The sequence below is a fragment of the Azolla caroliniana genome, unplaced genomic scaffold (genome assembly GCF_043228905.1).
Source record: "Azolla caroliniana isolate FFs.n. ecotype wild unplaced genomic scaffold, voAzoCaro1.0.p SCAF_5, whole genome shotgun sequence".
Taxonomy (NCBI): Eukaryota; Viridiplantae; Streptophyta; class Polypodiopsida; order Salviniales; family Salviniaceae; genus Azolla; species Azolla caroliniana.
Genome location: NW_028230440.1, coordinates 8,057,459 through 8,079,716, shown reverse-complemented (window position 1 = coordinate 8,079,716; position 22,258 = coordinate 8,057,459). Strand labels below are relative to the sequence as shown.

Here is a 22,258-nt window from a genome sequence, read left to right as displayed (position 1 = left end):
GGTTGATCAGAAATTTCTTATAGGGGGGCACTGAGGGAAAACATGCTTGTGCAAAGGTTGCATGAACTACACTCATAAAATATAAACGTGAAGATGGAAGATGTGGTTGCCAAGACATGGCGGGAGTTGGCCAGGTAGCCCTTTTGGGGGGTTTGTGCCTGAAATGCGACCCAAATACCGGGGATGTACACAGAGTATATGTGTTGTTGGAATTATGAAGGCATGGAATGGAATAAGAAAAGGAATCGTTTGTAGGTGGAGAAATGATGCGTATGCTTGAATGTACATGCCTATTGTTTGGAACCCATTAATTAGAGATGTGGATGGGCTGATGATAGGACAAAAAACAGGTTTCAAATGGGCCAATTTAATCAATGCCCAAGGGAATACATTGGCAAATTGAAAGAGATTTCTACGTAATGATGTGGACACTCAAAAGGCTAGAATATGGAGGATAAATAGGGGTAAATGCATGCTAATGAGGATTACAGATGCCTTTGCACGTAGCGGGCAAATCTTGGAAGAAGCAGCCATAAGCCCCTCTAAAATGGAATGGATAGGACTCATCGATGCTGAAAATTATATAGTCGGAATTAAGGGAATGAAAGTCGACTCTAATGAGGCATGCTACTACAAAATAGAGCATAGAAGGGTAATATGTGAGCAACCAGCCTATCAAACTGAAAGGCCGATTAGGTTGCTTGCAAAAAATGGAAAGGCTATGATAGTTGACCCCGAACCGAGTGAGCTCAAACCAACGACAGTGTGTTGGCCGATAGAAGGGCATACAAATCAGCTATCATGGGACCCCGCGATGTATTTCCGGAAAACTCAAGGTCCAAGTGATGGTGCCAAGTTGGTGCAATTTTTCAGGTACAACACAAAAATCGGGAGGCAAATTATCCTAAAACAACACCAAGATATTGCAGCTCGTAAATTTTGGATACAAGAGGGCATTAGTGAAAGGAGATTAGCTAAATTCTGGAAAATGATATGGCATGACAGCGGTGACCGCAAGATAATGATGTGCTTATGGCTTATTGTGCATAGAGCCTTGCCAGTAGGGGCATGGGCTAAAGGCCCCAATGTAGACCCAAGATGTAGTGCATGTGGACAACTAGAAAGCATTTCCCATTGTCTTTGGGAATGTCATGAGGCTACAGTAGTATGGAGAAGGGCATTACGATTGCTTTGCCATGCCTCTAGCTCATTTACCCTCAATTGGGGACATGCTTGTTGGAATTGTCTTGATGATGACGTAGAGAATTTTGATAACACATGTACAACTATGTACAGAGGGGAGAATGGAACTATTCGAGTGATCGTTGGTAACAGTGCACCTAGAAGTAATGCCCATAAGCAGAAAATTGTAGATCTATGGATGTTGCTAGCACCCATTATCATATGGAACATTTGGATCGCAAGATGTACCAGGGTATTTTCAGCAAACAAACGGCCTCCAGCAGAATCTATTAAGCTAATATGGCACATGCTAATAACTACATTGAGGGCCCAATATGAGCAGATTGATGGAATAGATGATGCTTCAGATTTAATGAGGCTGAAATTCAGAAAACGATGGTGTACTACACCGATGGCTACAGAAATTGGAGTGGAGATACGATGGCAGTACGTAGTACTGAGATGGTTGTTCCCCCCTCCCATTAGATGATAGAGGGGCGTGAATGACACGACAAACATGGAGAACAAACATGTGGGCTATTTAGTGTAAGATAAATAAGTGATGTAGTCCATATGGAAGTAGGTAATGTCTAAAGTTGTGTATTGTATGTCATTTTAACTAATGGAGTATATTCTTCTTTTGGAAAATAAAATAAAATATCAATAAGACATTGATTAAATATTGAATCAAATATCCATGAAAGATCAATTAAACATTGAATCCACGGAATCAAATGTCAATAAATGATTGATCAAATATCAAATTGAATATCAACAAACAATTGATTAAATATCGATAAATGATCAATCAAATATCAATAGATGATCAAATAAATACCAACAAAAAATTAAATTGTAAATATATTATCATTTCAAAGGTTCACATGATATTAGCCAAGTTTCAAAATATTGATGGCAATAGAGAAATAATATTGATTTCTTGCTCCTTTGATTTTCTCATTGATTGGTATAAGAATAAACAACAAAAGAGGAAAGATGATAATTGCTACCAAGATCTAATAGCAAATATCACAAATTGAAATACTATTGATAAAGAATGAAAATTAAGATTAAGGAAAGAATGGTTTGAGGGTGTTTAAACCACATAGACCACCCCTAAGCAAAGGACAAGAGACCAAGGTAAAATGGCATTGGTGTCTCATACCACCAAATAATTCCTTATGTTATACCTTGGAAGTCGAGATGAACAAATCCGAAACGAGCAACCTTTGCCTCACCAATAGAGTGTCCTAAGCATTTCACGATGTCATAATGTAGAGGGTAGCTAGTCTCGTTTACAAAGCCCAACTCCTTTTTTTTTCCATAAAAATATGCTCCATTAGTATTAATAAAAAGCCAAAGGCAATATACAAATAGTACATAATACTGTTTCCTCTGCACAAATACATATTATCAAAAAAACTACATTGTTGCCAATAACACCTTTGCTAGAAGAGCACATATAAACCTTGAGAAAATTCCATTGCTACGTCGAGCTATAAGACCACATATAAACCTTGAGAAGGCCTCCACTTTAGCACGAATAAGCCTCTTTATCACCTCTTTTCCATTCACCTTTACTTGAACATGTGGGACATTGTCCAACCAGAACCATTCTCTGCCATTTAACTTCTTTGCCACTACCATTGATTTATATTCCATGGGATCATATGCTGAAAATGTACGATGTTTTGGAGACATCTCGATGAGGCAGCCATAGAACACAGCAAAACCCATAATGAAAGCCCATAATACCACCACCTCCTTCTTTCCCTTAAAAGCAATTGGGTATTCATCACAGACTCAACTAGTTTCTCTTGCTTTTCTTCAATCTCCTACAGAAACTGGCTCAATCTCAAACAAAATAAGACAGATTAAAATGGCTCAATGTCATACAGAATAACACTTAGTTTTGTGTCCGTTCCTTGGCCTTTAACTTTCCCTTGTGATGTGTCCTTTTCTACCAGTTTGGCAGTAAAAATCCCCTCTCTCCAATCAAGCTGCTAAGGTAATCAGCTGCTTCTTGGTCGTAGTCTTCTTCTAGCTCTGTAAACATCGGCTTAAACATTGCCAAAAAACCTGGTTTCTCTTCAGCCTGCCGATCTTCTCAGTATTTATATATCTTTCTTTGCCTTTTTCCAATGCAAGATTCATAACCTATCCAAACTCTTGGACTTGTAAACATCGGCTTAAGCATTGCCAAAAAACTTGGTTTCTCTTTAGCCTGCCCATCTTCTCAGTCTTTATATACCTTTCTCTGCCTTTTTCCAATGCAAGATTGAACCTAGTTTTGAATTGGGATTATATCTTGTTGGTAATCCTGTGTTAAGAACAAAATCAGTCCAAAAGTTTCCTCACCCACTCCTGATAATTGGCTTCAACCCTCCCCACCATCTTCACTCATCCTTAACACAACAAATATTTCTTCATTTAGTCGACATTAGCCATCTCACCGATTAACATGGTTCCAATGTCCACGCATATCCTGTATTAATCAACAAAAATTAGTCTAAACGTTTCCTCACCCACTCCTGATAATTGGCTTCGACTCTCCCCACCATCTTCACTCATCCTTAACCCAGAAAAATTTCTTTGTTCAGTCGACATCAGCCATCTCACCGATTAACATGGTGCTAGTGTCCACGCATATCCTGTATTAATCAACAAAAAATTAGTCTAAACGTTTCCTCACCCACTCGTGCTAGTCGGCTTCAACCTCCCCACCATCTTCACTCATCCTTATCACAGAAAAATTTTCTTTGTTCAGTCCACATCAACCGTCTGGTTGATTAGCCTCATGCCAATGTCCATGAAAAAACCTCACCCATTCATGATAGTCGGCTACAACACCCCCATCATCTTCACTCATCCTTATCATAAACAAAATTTCTTCATTCAATCCACATCAGCCGTCTCGCGTATTAGTATCTTGCCAATGTCCACGAAGTTCCCCATCAATCAGCTCACTGTTATCGAGTATCCCCAATAGCTTAAACCTACATAAACAAAAATGAATGCATACATTGTTGTCCTTATGAAACAACCTTATCATTCATCCTATCTAAGGGATGAAGATCATCATCCCTATGTAAGGTAAAGCATCTGCTTCACTATCCGCACCAAACATATCGAAGATCACTGCGAAAAAATTCTTTTATGAAAAAACTCTTACTATGCACCCCAATCACCTCTTCCATGTTGAGTCATGTTGTATGCTCTAAGGACGGTGTTGGTGGCGGGAACAACCAACGAGGCGGTATGTAATTCCATTTAACATTAGTCTCTGCATCCAACATGATAGGAATAGATGACCAAACTCTTCTAATTCTCCTTCTTTTTTGACTAGTTGTGTTTCCTGATCCCTTACAACCGTCATAATCACCTTTAACCGTATGAACCAATAAGTCCCAAAAAGACTTAACTTGTTCTACAACATGAGTATTTTCATCCTTGTATAGCTTGGAACACCTAGCTTTCCAAAGAACCCATAAACCCAAAGAGGAAACAATTTGCCACACATAACTCCGCGAAAAGAACTTGATTCCCTACAAGGAACTTGAGGTAGCATATACTTGGAATACTTGAAAACTTCTCACATGTACAAGCAAAGAAGAATGTTGATAATGATAAAAGGCCGTTTGTTCGTCCAACATTCCCCAAAAGACTGCACCCCATGTGAAGATAGCCGAGGTATACTTACGACCTAAAAGTCTAAGAATTCAAAACCAAAACCTTTTAGCGAACACACACTCCCAAAATACATGATGTAGGGACTCAGATGCAAACCCACACATAACACATGACCGATCACTCACAAGACTCCTCAATAGTTCACCTACTGGCAATGCATAGTGAATCATCAACCAACGGAAATGCAATATCTTATTCATAGATTTAGTTACCCAAAACCTTTTCCAAAACATCCTCATATGAGAGTAGGAGACATTACCTTCCTCCCAATACTTTTTTCCCACTGGGACAGACTCGGTCTGATTCAACATAAAGTTTCTACCCAATGCCACCGAATATGAGAAGAATGGTAGGATCTTATTCGTTGCGTCAGACATGGACACTTTCCAACCATAATCTGATGGTAGGATCCTCTAGCACCCACATGTCATAGGTTCTTATGGGTTTGTCTCATGTCTAGGTTTATTGGTTTCTTATTGATCCTACTCTTAACCCATTGAAATTGGCCTCTAGAATTGGCCCCTAAGGTTAGGTGAATAACAATAAATTAGGGTTCAAACTCGTTGCTTGCTAATAATTAGTGCTAATCTGATCAAAGTTACAAAGGATTTAAACATTAGGGATCAATCAGCAAGGCCGACTTATAAACAAAATTGGAGATGCATATTTGGAGTTGTGGTAAAATAGAGAAATATAAATTTGGAGTTGTGATATAAATTATAAATAAATAAATGTGGGGCATATTTACAGACCACAATTATGATAAAGTAGAGATATGTGTACGTATACATATATGTACATATTGCATGTGGGATATTTACAATCATGACAAAGTAGAGATATTATGTGGGGGGCATATTTTTACAATTATGATAAAGTAGGTATTGATGTTTTTGTGTAGGTATTTTATGTGGGGGGGGTCATAGTTACAATTATGAAAAAGTAGAGAGATATTTCTATTGTTTTGTTTTTTCTGAATGTTTTTTTTGCTTTCAGTTTAAACACTTAACGAGGGACAGACAATCAATCCTTCTTCATCTTCTTCTTCTCTCTTGTGGATAGAAGAAGAGCAGGGCAGGTAGGCTATGGCGCTTGCCGCGACGAAATCGATTGCTTCTCCTTCTTCTTCTTCATTCTTCCAGTCGACGATCAAGGAACAGTCTCTTCATTCCATGACTCATCACGCCCCTCTCCCATCGAAAACCCGTCGATGCCACTCTGGATCTTCCATCCTCTGCTCCTCTATGGAGGTTCTGTGCCTTGCCTTTCCCTTCCTTTTACATACTTCCTTTTTTTTTTCTTTCTTTCCAGAGAGTCGAAAATTGGATTTCTCTCCTTTTTCTCTCTTTGTTGCACCTGCATCCCATGCTTGGATTTTTTTTGCTTTTGTGGTTTTACATGCCTTTTCTGCGTCAACCTTCTTCAAGGGCTCAAAAATAGATAGTCCGTGTCTGGTTTTACATTCATTTAATGCTTGCATGGTCTTGAAAGGTTCAATTACATCGGTTGTTTCCTCGTTTTATATGTCATTTCTACTGGTAGATTCTTCAAAAGTTCGAAGTAGGGAATTTTATTGAGGTTTTAAATGCATTCTATGCTGGCATTATCAGAAGAGGTTCAAAATGCATAATTTGTTTTTCTGGTATCACATGCTTTTTCTGTTTGCAGATTCTTGAGTAGCTCAAAATGAGAGTTTACTTTTAGGTTTCACATGGATCTTCTTGTTTGTTGGTTTTACATTCCTTTTATGCTTTTAGAATCTTTAGGAGTTCAAACTAAATGTCCTTACTATCTGGATGTTACACTTCTTGTATGCTTGTATAACCTTAAAAGGTTCAAGTAATATTTGTTTGATTTATTTTTGAGCTTTACAAGCTTTTCATGGCATATGGTTTCAGAAGGCAGATCACGTTCCGGATGCAGCCAAAGATGCACATCAGGCTCTGTTCACGCCACCTCCCGAGTGGAAAGGATGGCAAGAAAAACAAATAGAAGAGGAAATTTTTGCTGCTCAAGGTATAAAGGTTCGCCGAAGACCTTTCACTGGTCCGCCACAGCATTATGTTGGTCCTTTTGAGTTCAGATTGCAGAATGAAGGGAATACTCCAAGGAACATATTAGAAGAGATAATCTGGAACAAAGATTTAGAAGTGGCTCAGGTACTGCATTCTAGAAATTGTGTCAGGAATTATACATAGGACTTGCATGTTTCTAACTGTGTACAGCTATATGCTATATGATATATATACGTATAAAATGCTAGCTACCTGTGTCAAGTAAAGGCTATGCTACCGGTTCAATGTTCTGGAAAAGGAGTCCTCATTCTCTATCTATCTATATTCTTATAAGTTCTGATAAATTAAATTTTTTTCTCATATCTTTGTATTATTTCATACATGAAAAGGAAATTCATGAATTTGTAAAGAAACATTATATGAACATTGGGTTACCATATACATATGTAATGCTGGCTAGGTATACATATGTCGTGCACACATAAGGTTAGCTATATCCATGTCCATTTCATCAATATGAAAAGTTCAAACCATGCATACTTGCACTTGATAGTATGCATAATACATATATGACACTGGTTAAAATGTGGGAAATTTCTCTAGTTGATCTGAATATCTTGAATTGTTTGAACTTAACTTAGATGAAAGAGAGAATGCCCTTATCATCAATTATGAGACAATTTTCAACTGCACCACAACCTAGAGATTTTGTTGAAGCTTTAAAGATCCGGGGTGCAGAAACGAATCTTCCAGCTCTCATTGCTGAAGTAAAGAAGGCTTCACCTAGTAAAGGAGTTATCCAACCCAATTTTGACCCAGTTAGTATATGGACACATCTATTTTCTTATCTAGAAGGCTGCCATATTTTATCAGTGGTGGCAATGTATTTTTAACTTTCTCGATGGTTTTCATTATAGGTACGCATTGCTAAAGCCTATGAGAAAGGCGGCGCTGCTTGTCTAAGCATATTGACTGACTCCAAGTACTTTCAGGTATATTCTCTTAATATATTAAGTTGATGAAGTTTCAAGTTGCTCTTCAAACATAAGTTTGATGCTTTGGCTGACAGGGAGATTTTGAGTACCTGAAAGCAGTTCGGCTATCAGGAGTTCAGGTGCTGGTCTTCCATTATATCTGGAAAAATTAGTTTAAGCTGACATAGTTGTTGCATCAGGCTGAACTAACTGGGTAACTCTTGTTTTCTGAACTGTACAGTGTCCTCTCCTATGCAAGGAGTTTATTATTGATGCTTGGCAGCTTTACTTTGCAAGATTGCATGGAGCAGATGCAGTTCTTTTAATAGCAGCTGTTTTGCCTGATCAAGATCTTCGGTATTTGACAAAGATTTGCAAAAAGCTGGGAATGGTTACACTTGTAGAGGTCTGGTTGTATCTTTTTGTTACATTTTAGCTGAAGAATAGAACTTTGTATTTTTTACAAGTTGACGCTCTGCATTCCGTTTGCTAAATGGCTGGGATTTCATACTTGCTTGGAACCTTCTAAAAATTATAATGGACAATTGGGTATGGACCAAGAACCTTATCTTGTCTACAGTCCATACCTGTTAGGAAATCTACATTGGAACAATCTTTTAGAAACTAAGGATTAAGATTTTTCACAAATGACGAAGCCTTCTCACTGTGGGGGAGGGGGAAGATTCTAGTTTGTATCTGTGAATTTCCTATATTATCATTTCATAAGGCCTCCAACCAAGCACACTTGAGACTATATGCATTTCATTAAAAAATGAGGAAAATCACTTGGTATGCAATTGTTTTCTCTTGAAACAATAGCCATTGATTACCTAATGTTAAAATAACCTTGATACACAGAATAGCTGATGGCAATCAAAGATGATGTTACAAATATATATAGTTCCTCTAATCAGGGCCAATGGTAGGGAAGTGCTGTGAACGATGGGACTAATCTACAGCTGCAACACACTTTCCTAAATATGATCCTTGGCATAGAATACTATCAACCATGTACAGAATCAATGCTCTATTGGCCTTGCACATGAGTGACAAGTTTTTTGTAATGAGCAAAATGAGCTGATTATATTAGCTGCAATTTGTGTAACCAATTAAATTCCTTTGTTTAGGTTAACTGAACTAAAGTTAGCTGTGGCTATACTTCAGACCAGTTAGATTCTCTTAATTCTTGGTTAAGTTAAATCTGCAACTTTTAACTTTAGGTTAGCTCTGCAGTTGTAGCACGTTCTCCCTTATAAAAGATTGATTTTCTCAATAATGATACTGGGAAAATTGATTCTGAAGTTTACTTCAGATAATTTGCCTTGCTTCGAGCGAGTGTTAAGCTGCTTGCTATTTTGCCATGACATTTCTTACATTGTGACTTCATGAGGGATAATTGTTTGACAATCACTTTGGTTTCAATAGGAATGTACATGGTGGTCTCCTAAAACCTCAAATCGTTTCCAATTGGAATATGGTTAACCTTGGGTTAAACCTAAGGTTGAATCAGTTCCTGATTTATAAAAAAAAATATCGATTCTCTGGAGGCTATGTAAAAATTTCAAAGTAGCTTGGAATTTTTCGTTTTACTACATATGTTGGATAATTATGTCAATAATATGATAATTCATAATGAATTTTTCATATGGTAAAAGAAGTAGTGGGCTATGCTTATGCTGGTTTCCTTATCCTTGCTCTAGGCATGTTCTTGTCCTTTGGCTGATGACAAGCTGTCTGATTTGCCCTTTACTGTTTGTCTGTTGACTGGGCTCAATAATTAATTACATGGGTACATTGATAGGACACATTTAACTGTTTTAAAACTCTAGTCAAGATTGTTATTCCAAACAATAGATGGGCTTGCTTTTTGCTCTTTTTTTGTTTATGAAAGTGCAATATTGACAGCTCTTAATGAACGTTCTGAAGAACTATGGTGAATTAAAAAATTGATCCCATTTCCCGCCTTTGGTGTGATTCATGTCTCCAGTATTGGGCAGACTTTTTCTCTCTAGCTTGTGATCCTGTTCTGTGTGATAATATATCCATGGGTCAGTATAGAATAGATTTTTTTAAGAACTCCCACTTCGATTTCTTAGAATACCGAACTTGTACTAGTTGCTTCAAAACAAGGCTTTTGAATTTTATATGTTCTAAAAACATCTACTGAAAACTAGTAGAAAAACCGGTAGCTTTGCTAATTATGTAGGGCAACCTCATTTGCTGGAAATTGGTGTGTATTTGTGAGTTCTGATGAATACACTAAAATGGTAATAATTCTGTCTCTGTCACATCTTTGGAGCAGCTTTATCTGAATTGGAGATCAGATTTGGTGAAGTGCCACACAGCAGGCAAGCAATTCATCAGATAATCTGTTGTAGGTTATATCTTTCCGGAAACTCATAAGATCATGTGTTATCTCATCCTCACCAATCTCATTTGCTAAATTGGTAATTGTAGATACTAAACCAGTAAGGGTAGATTTAATCTCTTCATCAGTTTCGCTAGTCATTACAAGATACAATTGTCCACATGTAGCCATTGGTTATAATCACGTAGGTAATCAGGACATTTGGTGCCAGATTAGATTGGCATAATGTGAGGTTTTGGGTATGTCGTGATGTTTTAAGACTTACATATCGTGGAAAAGGTTTCACTGTCTTTTCTGTCCTGTACTTCCAAGTGCATGTGGCTACATGGACACATGCTTTCCCTGTTACATAGCTATCCTCATGTTGATTTAGTTGGGGAAAGGAATGTTTGTCTAATACTCTTTTGCCTTAGTCTTTTGTTCTCTTTTCTAGTTTCACTAATCAAACGGTATGATGTCTTGGATATCATGTTTTTGTTTAGTTCTTTAGTGGATTTTGTATTTTTTGATTGATAGTGATATTTTGCAAATTCGTGCACAGACCACGGCTTGTGATGCATTTTGCATGTTCTTTTGGCCCGATCAAAACTTTCTATGGTTAAACTTGGACAACTTGCAGGATGTAATCTTTATGTGCTGTCGTAAACCACATTAGTTTACTTCACATATAAAATGCCAAATTTTGCTCAACCTTTTTTTCTTTTGTTTTCTTTTTGGTTCAGGTTCATACTGCACATGAACTTGACCGTGTGCTGGGCATTGAGGAGATTGGATTGATTGGGATAAACAATCGAGACCTTGGTATGGTTATTTATATAGACTTACATTATTTGACTTGTGAGTTCTTTCTTATAAAATATTTTGATTGCAAGAGGCATTTGCATTTGTTGTAGCAAAGTAAGTCGCTGTCAAAGAAAGGATTCACATCGGTTGTAAATATCTAGGTTTGGATGCTATCATTATCGTGAATGAGCATATGTAAGAATGCAATTTGTTGATGAATATGCATGTGCATTGTTTTTTGGTGGTTGTGATAGATATGAAACAACTGAGCTTGCAGCTTGAATGCAGGGTCGCACTAGTGTAGAATCTCGTGTGCTCCGTTGGCTTTGTAGGCTATTATTATCATCCTGAATACCTCCTTGAATACATATGGAATAATGCAATCTGTTGATGAATGTGCATGTGATCTTGAAACTAAATATTCGTACAGATAACTCTGTAGTTATACCACGATTAAGATGGACCTTGTTTCTAGATGTTTTAAACCAATGAGCAATCTGAAAATGGTTCCATGTTTGCATTAAAATAGTTGTGTAATCTTTAGCTTTTGGCAAAAGTTTTGGTACACATTCTTCATAAACATTGTTGAATTGTTAAACCCTGGTCTAATGATTTGTTGGCAAATACTGCAATTCAGATTGTCAATTCTAAATTGTAATCTGATTATTCATAAATTGTTGTTCAGAAACTTTTAAAGTTGATATAAACAACACTGTGGAACTTCTGAAAGGAGAGAGGGGCAAGAAAATTCGTGAAAGGAACATATTGGTATATCCACCTTTATGGCAATTTTATATGCTCATGTTAGATTATTTTACAACATGAAACTTAATGAGAGATTGTTACTGGTGCCATGTAGGTGGTTGGAGAATCCGGCCTTTTTACCCCAGATGACATAGCCATTGTTCAAAATGCAGGAGTTCAAGCAGTAAGCATTCACTACCGCTGCTAGTAAATGTTGAATCGCTTTTGTATAACTGTTCACTTTCCTCCTTTTGGATAAATGTCCTCTATCAAGAGAGTTTTGTTTATTAGTTATCGTGTTTGTGAAGTGAAAAACTTGGGCTTCTGAAGATACATAGCTTGAAACGTTTGGAATAAAAGATTCTGCATGTTGTTCTATGTCATGTTCAATGTCGATAATGTGCAATAAATATTTGATGTAGGTCTTGGTAGGGGAATCATTAGTGAAACAAGATGATCCAGAAGCTGGAATTTCAGGCCTGTTTGGGAGGGATATTTCGTCGAGGAAGCAACCAGAAATACAAGTTGCTGTTTGAACTGTATGAATTTCAATGTGTAACTTAGGTAAAAGATTGTTATATTCTACATACAGACCAAAAGAAAAATGGAAATAATTTGATTTTAAGGCACGCTCACGGATTTCCTAGTAAGCTGCCTCTATTTTTTGTTATCAAAGTAACCATCCAATCATGCAAGCCAGATGATTGGAGTTTATATATATGAACCTTTGGATCAGTGTATAGTACATTAAAACAAAAATTCCTAACTGCAGTTAGGACTTCAGATATGTGGATAGATTTGTGTTGAAAATAAACAGTATGGATCAGAATTTGAGATTTACTCTGGTACATGATTTGGAGAATCGTTTCCATCAAAAAACTCCACGTGAAGGTCTATTGCCTTGAGAAGTCACAATGCAGTTGTTTTTTCTTCTCACAGAACCTTAAATATCGAATGGAACTGGACTTTTATGTTTCCTTCACTGCTCTCATAATCATATCTCTACATTCTTTCATCGTTTTTATGAAAACCCTCTATATCTAATGGAGCCAGAGTTCATGTTTCCTTCTTTCCTGTCATAATCATCTCTTTGCATTTACCTTTGTGGACTTACTAATATCGCACTTGTCTTGCGTCCTTTGCTTCACTCTAAAGTACACCTACTTTGCCACGTCTTGTGACCAATAATATCATACAAGAGAAATCGATGAAAACCCTTGTTTATTATACTACATCAAGCCTGTTGTAAATATTTGTCAAGCGTCTTGCACAAGAAGGAACAGGCTTACATAATGCTCCATCCTCAAAGTGATGTTTATAAAACATATTCCCTAATAGCAATGAAAACATGATTTGTTAATTGTGTAGCATAGATTCATCTTGAAATTGGACATAAGGGCCTGATAATTTACAGAACTCTTAACTGTACATGGACAAGCATTTAGTCTATGCAGTATTCCTATTATTCTTCATTTTTGTATTTGAGTCATCACATGCATTTGTGGTATGAAGGAGCACTCCCCACATTGTTCACCATTTGCAAGTTCATCTTCATGGGAGCATCTAATGTGCATGTCACTACTGTTGGTAATGATGATTGCACCCCAATTATATAAGAGCTTCACACATGGTAACTTGCATGTAGCTATGTGAATTTAAATAATGTGGTACGTTTCAAATTTTAAAATTAAGGATGTAAAATCTTGTGCAACTTTCTTCATATTTGTGTAGCATTCAATTAATCATTGGTTATGCTTGGTATGTTTCAAAATTAAAATTAAGGACGTAAAGTCTTGTGCAACTTTCTTCATATTTGTGTAGCATTCAACTAATCATCAGTTATGCTTTCTTCATTTAACTGTCTTCCCTAATGATTAAATTCACGCACATATGGGTGTCATCATGAGAAATATATTGGCATCCTTTCATAATTGTGATAGTCTTCAAATTAAGCGATTATTCTACCAATGAAGACATTACACTTTAGTATTTATTATTCATCCATTGGGATGAAGATACACTGCAACACCAGTTGAAGAACTAATATAAGGTTTACATATATCTTAACAAAAGTTACATTCACAATCATATGCAAGGGGGCATTCCAAAAGTGATCCCTTGGATAAATGACTTTGTGTTTTTAACTATCCTTTTCTGAAAAGGTGCAAAACTTATGTCCCATGAGATCAATGAATCTACAACCTTTCTCCAGATAGAATCTCCTTTTACTCTGAGCTATTAAATTTTCCTAGTTTCTTATGATCTTCTTACGGCATGGGCCCATGTGAAAGGGATGGATATGAGTTAGATGCCGTGCATGGACAACCTCAAAAACTAGAAAGGGGTGGTGTAGAATTATAACATATATAGGTGGAAGAATAAGACATGATAGAGTGTGTGGCACTCTAAGATTCAAGCTACCTCTAGATAAAGGTTAAAAAGGAACCTTGAACATAATCCTACATGATGCATATGCATACACATACTTTGGTAAATTTGTGATGTGGGTGCTTTGGGTGAGGATTAGGGACTGAAAGTCTTTTCCAAAGTTGTGAACAGAATTCAGACAATGAGAGGAAAAGTGAGTAATTGGAATGTGGTGGGGAATTAGGGAGTAATTGTTTTTTAGCATTAGATTGGGTTGGGGAGAATTAATTAATGTGTATGAGATAGCGATTTGGTGGATTGGAATTATAGCAGAATTGATAGAATTGACGGGGAGACTCATTGTGAACTATGAGATGGGGGCGAGCCGAAAAGGGTGGGGTGATCCAACTTGGGGTTAATCTCTCAATGTCATGTCTTCAATGCTATTAAACCCCCAATCCTAGAGGCCACAGAAAGATCCGTGAAAATTGGGCTAAAGATGTTTGCTGCGGATGAAGAGATCGATTGCATTATCATGCATCTGACCCCGAGACACTGACACAAAAAATCAACACAAACTATCCTAAGTGAGCTCAAACACCTTGAACAATGTGAAACAAAAAACAATACTGTAATGGTTGTAACAACTTAACTATATTTCAATATGTAGTTTACGAAAGATTATTGCTGTAGGTAGTAGGTCTACTACAGCTATTGGATGTGTAATACGGAAGTTTTAAGTTTTTAATCTTTGATTGGGATCCAAAAAAGCAGAGCAAGAATGAGAGAGAAAAAGATGAAGGTCAGATGGAGAAGCTGCACTAACCAACTATATCGGTAAAGTGATGATGATGATAGATACATACATGCATACATACATATAGATAGATGGATTGGATAGATAGATAGATTGATAGATACATAGACACATTGATACATTAATACATGTATAGATTGATTGATAGACAGATAGATTGATAGATACATAGACACATTGATACATTAATACATGTATAGATTGATTGATAGATAGATAGATTGAATGATTGATAGATACATAGATACATAGCTTGGTTAACAGATATATTAGTAGTTGCAGAAATGGTTCTCATCTGAATCATTGAGTTTAGATTCTTTCTGTGTTATCATTATTAGGCTGCAAGAGGTTGAAGAGGCGTGTGAAAGAAGCCTGGCGCTGCATTGTCAGGTTGTGCTTGAACTTGGTGATGTATGTCTCTATCCGCTCCTTGAACTCCTGCCGACCCAGCGCATAATCATCATTAGCAGCAGCATTAGCAGCAGGATTAGCAGCAGGATTAGCAGAGGAATCCAGCTTAACCACCGCATTGCCATGTAGAATGCCGCCATTACCATCACCATCACCATCACCATCGCCATCGCCATTGCCATCACCACGGCCTTCACCTTCATCTCCACCAGTTGCATCATCATCATCATCTTTGTCATCCTCAGAGAATCTCAGGTCGACAAGCTCGATGGTGAAGAGGCTGGCGCGCCTCACCACTGTCGGGCCTCGGCCTTCTTCACTCGCTCCCTCTTCTACGGCAGGCGGCTCAGGCTTCTGCTGCAACCCTAGGGGGTGTTGGTGGAGGTCGCGTGCCGATCCTGCAGGCTCAGCTTCTTGAGGCGCCTCATCTTGGCTAGGGTTTGGATTTTCGGCTTCTGCATCTGCTTCTGCTCCTGCGAAATGGCTAGGGTTTGGATCTTCACTCGCTTCTTCTGCTTCTGCTTCTGCTTCTGCTTCTGCTCCTGCTTCTTCAGATTCGAGGAAGTTAAGGAATGCTTGAACGCTGCCGACTCTTCGTCTTCCTCTGGCGGCGGCGCGGGCCAGAAGCCCTGATTTGAGCAGAATGACGATGAGTATGCAGTTGAGGAGGATGGATTGGAGGAGGCTACTGCGAAGAGAAGAGAGGAGGAGGAGGTAGCAGCGCTGATAATTAGGGTGCATCCATGTCCACAGAGCCCATCCCTGCAGAATCAAGGCTCCAACAGGGGAGGAGGAGGAGGATTTCTTGCCAGGTGCTCCTGTCAGGGCCACCATGTTCCCTGCCAATGAAGCTATGCTCACTGCATACAGAATGGCCTTCCTATGTCTCCACACACCTTCCATGGCTCTTCTCACCATCTCCCACAGACCTATGCCTTTCTTCTTCTTCTTCTCCTTCCTAATCAATCACACCCACCTGGTTTTGCTTCACCCCCTGATTGATTTCGTACCTTGCTTCTCACTAATCACCTGGTTTTGCTTCACTCCCTGATTGATTTCGTACCTTGCTTCTCACTAATCACCTGGTTTTGCTTCACTCCCTGATTGATTTACTACCTTGCTTCTCACTAATCACCTGGTTTTGCTTCACTCACTGATTGATTTAGTGCCTTGCTTCTCACTAATCACCTGGTTTTGCTTCATTCACTAATTGCCTTGCTTCTTACTAATCACCTATTCGCTAGACTCACTAATTAATTTACCTTGCTTCATACTAATCACCTGGTTTTGCTTGACTCACTCCTTAAGTAATTACCTTGCTTCACACAACACCACCTTGATTAGCAACCCAAGCACTACTTAAAGTAATTGCCTTGCTTCACACAACACTACTATGATTAGCAGCTCAAGCACTACTTAAGGAATTGCCTTGCTTGCTTCACATCAACACCATTATGATTAGCAACTCAAGCACTCATTAATTACTTGTCCTACTACAACCCATGTATGCATATTGTTTGTGTTAGAACTTGTTGTGAATGCACCTCTCTCTTTTTAACTAAAACTTGAGAGAGAGAGAGAGAGAGAGAGAGAGAGAGAGAGAGAGATTCAACCCATCCTACATTCCCCGGTGGCATCTAGTGAATTAAGAGATATCTTTGAAGTAATAGATATGTGAGAATTGGGTTTTGAACCCAACACCTAGTGCTAGTAGTGTAACAACTTACAAAAGAGACAGAGAGAGACCTTTCCTTTTAAGGCACACACAAAGAAAGGAAGAAGAAGCAGAGTGGAAAACCCATAGGTTGCTTTTGTTCTTCTTGTAAAGAATCTTTCACCTAGGTACCTTTTAGGCTTTGTCAAGGACCCCACATCCCATAAGCTTAATCACCATGTCATTTAGTTCACATAATGAGCTTCTAAGGTGAGGCACCAGATCAAAGCACCACTCGGATCCTCGCAAGTTTGTCATGTAACATGGCGACGAAAGATCTCCGATCCATTTTTCCACAATATCTTGCCATCAATCCCAACTTTATGGTATTTGTCTGTTGCGTTGTCGCCATACGATCCAAATGCAAAACACACACACACACACATACAAGGATCATTCCGAATTCATTCGTGAATCATGGATGGACACCCACTTTCAACACACTTTGCCCTTTTCCTTTTTTTTCCTTTGCCTTTTCTTCGATTCATGTTACCGACACCGCGAATATTGTTGACGAAAATGTGTCCGTACTTCTCATGTCAGTATCTCATCACCACATATCTTAGTCTTGAAAACTTGTAACTCATCGAAAAATGATATTCGTCTTTTCCGAATTGCAATTGTTTGCACAATTCAGAAACAACATAACATGCAAACATTTTGACATATCTTTCGTATCTTGCTTGATGATGTCACACTCTGGCCCTCCACTGCTGGAATATGCATTTGAACTGTATGATTTTTCATATGTTATTGAAAAAAGAAGAAGATACTTTCTCCAAGAAATTTATTGAGCATCAAACTCTTCAATATTAACTCAAAAGGTTTATAACCATAGATACATTAGAAGTATACCATAAATATGTCTCATCTACCTCAAATCACTTTGGTTGAGAAAGTAACATCTCATCCAAGTGTATTCTTTATTCATTACTTCACAACTTGAATATAAGGAGGAACCTACGTTCTATTTTTTTTATGGGCATGTTGTAGACCTTGAGAAGCTACATTTTCGATAAGATTGACATGGAATGGGCATTAACATCTATTTATTACTTATCACAATGAAATGGCAATTTATATAAACAATGAGACATGCATGCATAGCACTGCTCCAAGGCCATGTCCCTATCTCCATATGGTTTTTTAATAAAGAGAGATTAATATCCATGATGGAGAATAAAAACACAAATATCCAAACCGTTTTTCCACCATTGGTATAATGAGATAATAACTCAATGCCCCCGAGAGGAAGAAGAAAAATTGCAATATTAATGTCTTTAATGTGGCAAATGTAGCCTCCGAGAACAAATCCATATAAGTGGTATAACTTATTTGCTTGTTCAAGAAATACAAAAATTTAACAAACACCAAACAAAAAAAGAGTAGGGTAACTTGTCCATTTTGAAACATCTCAAAGCCCCATGAAATGCATCATCTTAATCATACTATTGTACTTGGCGAGTCTCAACTCAAGCCCTCGATGCTTCCCAGTCATGGCTTTTATCTCTTTCTTCTCTAATGTTGTCTCCAAGCTTGAGTTCTTTAGCTCTCTCCAAGGTAATCCCTCTAGATAAGCTCATTTGCCTTGAATATCTTCCATTTTGGGCTTAAGTGAGTTGTGGGGAATATAGTGTGTGCGGGTGAGGCAAGTTACAATGGATGGTGTTGTGTTCTTCCAATGGATGTGGTTGAGCCTTTATTTAATATGGCAAATCTACTTGTTGGTAGTTCCGTAAGCTAGAAACCAAAACACTTTATGTCCACAAATTGTATGGCATGGTGTGTTTAGAAACTTACGTAGATTTCCTTATAAACGAAATTAGTGAGAACACAAAATAACAACGAGAATAGCGCGCGCGCACACACACACACACACACACAAAATCGATAACGGAGTTCTGCAAATTGTGCCTACATCTCCGAACCTACTACAATTGTTTTACTAAAGGTAGAAAGTAGACAACATTTATAACACCAAAAACTCACAACCCACACTCAATTATATCCAAGATTGTTTCTTCATAAAATTCTTTCACAAGATTTCTTTTAAACTCTGTCTTGATTCTCTAATTTTTGGGATATTTACAAATGTGAGTTTAGGGGTATATATAGGCTTCAAAATAACGTGGATTGGTGGGATTAAGGCAAGAAATTAGGCGATCGTTATGCACATCCATTGATAATTGCCTAAGTTAAGCACCCATTTTTTAAAACAAAAAATGGTTACTTCTCATTTCCTTGATAATCTCCCACTTGAAGAATGATTGCAATCCATCTTTACATCAAGATTTGTGCAGCGGATCTTTCTGGTCTTGCTAATCTTGCTATCCAACTGAAGTTTGTCGATAGCTACTGTCATTTTTTTTAAAGATATCCCTTCATTACTGTAAACAATTTACAAGGTATTGAACTATATGTGATCGGTGGAGGAAACAACCATTTTGGTGGCTGAAAGTGCTAGCAAGGATTGCCATTCTTGGAGGTCATAAGTGGAGTAGCTATCCACAAGATAAGAAACTCACGACGTTGAGCAACTTTATCGTCAAAATTTCCAACAATACAATCCCATTGACCCCTCAAAGTAAGAATCATATCCAACCAAATACTTTTAACCAAATCAGTTGGTGAGTCTTTAACTTGATGAAAAACGAGAGAGCACTGAGCCTTCCAGATGTAATATGCAATAGTACAACTCAGTATCTCCCATAATGGTTAGATTTCCTTCCTTATCCCTAGAAACTACAAAGACACTAATGGAAGAGCACAATCATTGTTAGATTTGGCATAGATTCGGCATCGTAATGGAAAGTAGAGCGGACAAATGACGTCCAAAGCACCATGCCCCATGTGAAAACCGATGGGGGAAAGTGGTTAGCAAATATTCTGAGGCATTGCCATACTAGTTGAGACTCAACGCAGTCCCATAAACAATGTTATTGAGTTTCAGCTTGTAAATGGCATCGAGCACAACTAGAGGATATGCCCATCTTACGCAATCATGTGTCAACAAGCAAGGCTTGATGTACAAGTAACCATTGAACATGTAGTATTTGTTATGGTTGTTTTCTTGCCCATAGTTTAACCTTGAACTTAGCAAGGAAATTCGGAGTAATACCTTGCTGACTCCCTTATTAAAATGCAGTTGGTAACGTATACCCTCTATCCGAAAACACATGTCTTCTCAATTGTACAAAATACTTGAAAATTTCAAAGTTGTTACTAGTAAATGGATCTGTCCATTTATAATTGCATGGGTCCCAATCTAATATGAACAAAGGTTGTTTAGCCAACACCCACAACTTCCAATGTGACCTTATTGTTGGGAATTCGGTCCCTTCGGATGGGATCTGGATGAATCCGGTGTGAACCGGATCCGAGGACATATTTGTAAATATGTTTCTAGAGTGCCTATCATGACCATATTTGTAAATAGTCCTAAAGTCATATAAGTATAAATATGACTTAGGGCAATCACTTGTGTGTGCAGAGTTGAAGAGTTGTATGATGTTAGTTATTATTATTGTTGTATAGACAAAGAGAGAGCTTGCGAGAGAGAGTGCGAGATATAGAGAGTTTTTTGTTGTAACCGCCAATTGGCGAAGACATAGGGCTCAAGGTCGTTGCCTCTGAGTCTCGCATTGTATCCTCTTCTTATAGTTATGGTTGGAGTTTGTGGGCTCCCGTGGTTTTTCCCTATTAGGGTATTCCACGTTAACATCTTGTGTCTATCTTATTTCTATTTCTTGTTTCCTTCCATTGAGTGTTTAAGACTCGGTTGTGACCGAGCACCATTTCCTCACAATCTGGTATCGGAGCGAACAATAGATGGAATATTCATTCGGAAGCATGTTCAAGCTCACCGGCTCCAACTATCCAGTGTGGAAGTCGAAGATGAGGGACATGCTCGTGGTCAAAGATCTCTGGGTGCTGGTACAGTTTGACAGGAACTATACGCTCCCCTATGAACAACGCTCGGCCACAACCGAGCTTAGAATCAAACACAGAAAATGGGAATGAATGCACGACACAAAGTGAGAGAAGAGTACACACGATGTTTACTTGGAAACCCAAACTAGGGAAAAAAACCACGGTAGCCCACAAACTGCAAACTATCACTATGTTACAGTGTACAACAGTAAAGCACCGAGGCAACAACCTCGAGCTTTTTATCTTCGCCACAGGCGGTGGTTACAACAGAGGCAACAACCTCTTCCTCTCTCTCTCTCTCTCTCTGTACACAATTACACACTCTGATCTTGCGCAAACAAGAATAACAACCCTACCATAAGTTTGCCCTAAGTCATATTTATACTAATATGACTTTCCGTCTATTTACAAATATAGCCCCGATGGACTCTCAGAAAACATATTTACGAATATGTCTCTTCATTCGGTGAGCACTCCTCACCGGGTCTGCACCATCCGGCTCTCCGTAGCCGGGTACTCCTCATCCGGTTCTCACCGGGTCTGCACCATCCGACTTTCCGTAGCCGGGTACCCCTCATTTGGTTCTCACCGGGTCTGCACCATTCGGCTCTCCGTAGCTGGGTACTCCTCATCCGGTTCTCACCGGGTTTGCACCATCCGGCTCTCCGTAGCCGGGTACTCCTCATCCGGTTTCGGTCGAGGCCGATAGAGTTTGCTCATCAGCGCTGTTCTTCTCCCTTCCCATCAGGAGGGACCTGTCTCCCAACACAGTTTGGGGACAAGAAACCAAACAAGATTGATGCCACGACGTGGGAGGTGATGCACATAAAGATGACGGCATACATCCGGTGCTTCATCGACATGAGCCTATACAACAATGTTCATGAAGAAAGTAAGGCACATGTGCTCTGGGAGAAAATCGGCACCATGCTGGAGAGCAAGAACGCTATAAATCGGGTTTCGGTATTCCAGAAGTTAGTGAGACTCTGGTACCAAGACGGATCCAGCATGGCGGAGCACATGAATGCATTCCAGGGGCTCATAAATCAAACAACCTCACTGGAAGTACCTCTAGCCGACGAGGTACTTGCGTTGCTCTTGCTCGGTTTCCTCCTGGATAGTTGGGAGATGCTAGTTGTCACTTTGGGCAACGTCGGGGCTGGAAAGAGAACATTTGTCCTTGGCAAGGGTAAAATCAAGCTTGTTGGATGAAGAAGCTCGCCGTAAGGAACAAGAGTTTGGAACCGATCCGAAGGCCTTGGT

General features: G+C 38.6%; 2 protein-coding genes across 3 annotated transcripts; one reads left to right on the top strand and one right to left on the bottom strand.

Moving 5' to 3' along the window:
- Positions 1-5,912: 5,912 nt before the first annotated feature.
- LOC147864036 (indole-3-glycerol phosphate synthase, chloroplastic-like) lies at positions 5,913-12,607 on the top strand. Its single transcript, XM_087319684.1, has 10 exons — positions 5,913-6,122; positions 6,771-7,031; positions 7,529-7,705; positions 7,805-7,879; positions 7,957-8,001; positions 8,103-8,267; positions 10,952-11,030; positions 11,698-11,780; positions 11,872-11,940; positions 12,179-12,607. Exons 1-10 carry the CDS (start codon positions 5,958-5,960, stop codon positions 12,290-12,292), a joined length of 1,233 nt encoding a protein of 410 aa, XP_087175810.1. The 5' UTR covers positions 5,913-5,957; the 3' UTR covers positions 12,293-12,607.
- A 1,117-nt stretch (positions 12,608-13,724) lies between these two features.
- On the bottom strand, positions 13,725-16,952 carry LOC147864035 (uncharacterized). Of its 2 annotated transcripts, XM_087320572.1 has the most exons (3): positions 16,633-16,952; positions 14,950-16,584; positions 13,725-14,678 (listed from the first exon to the last, which is right to left on the bottom strand). In XM_087320572.1, exon 2 carries the CDS (start codon positions 16,267-16,269, stop codon positions 15,250-15,252), a length of 1,020 nt encoding a protein of 339 aa, XP_087176698.1. In that variant the 5' UTR covers positions 16,270-16,584; positions 16,633-16,952; the 3' UTR covers positions 13,725-14,678; positions 14,950-15,249. The 2 variants fall into 2 exon arrangements, with proteins under 2 accessions (XP_087176698.1, XP_087176697.1); XM_087320571.1 differs by having other exon boundaries at positions 14,950-16,952.
- Between the last annotated feature and the right edge of the window lie 5,306 nt (positions 16,953-22,258).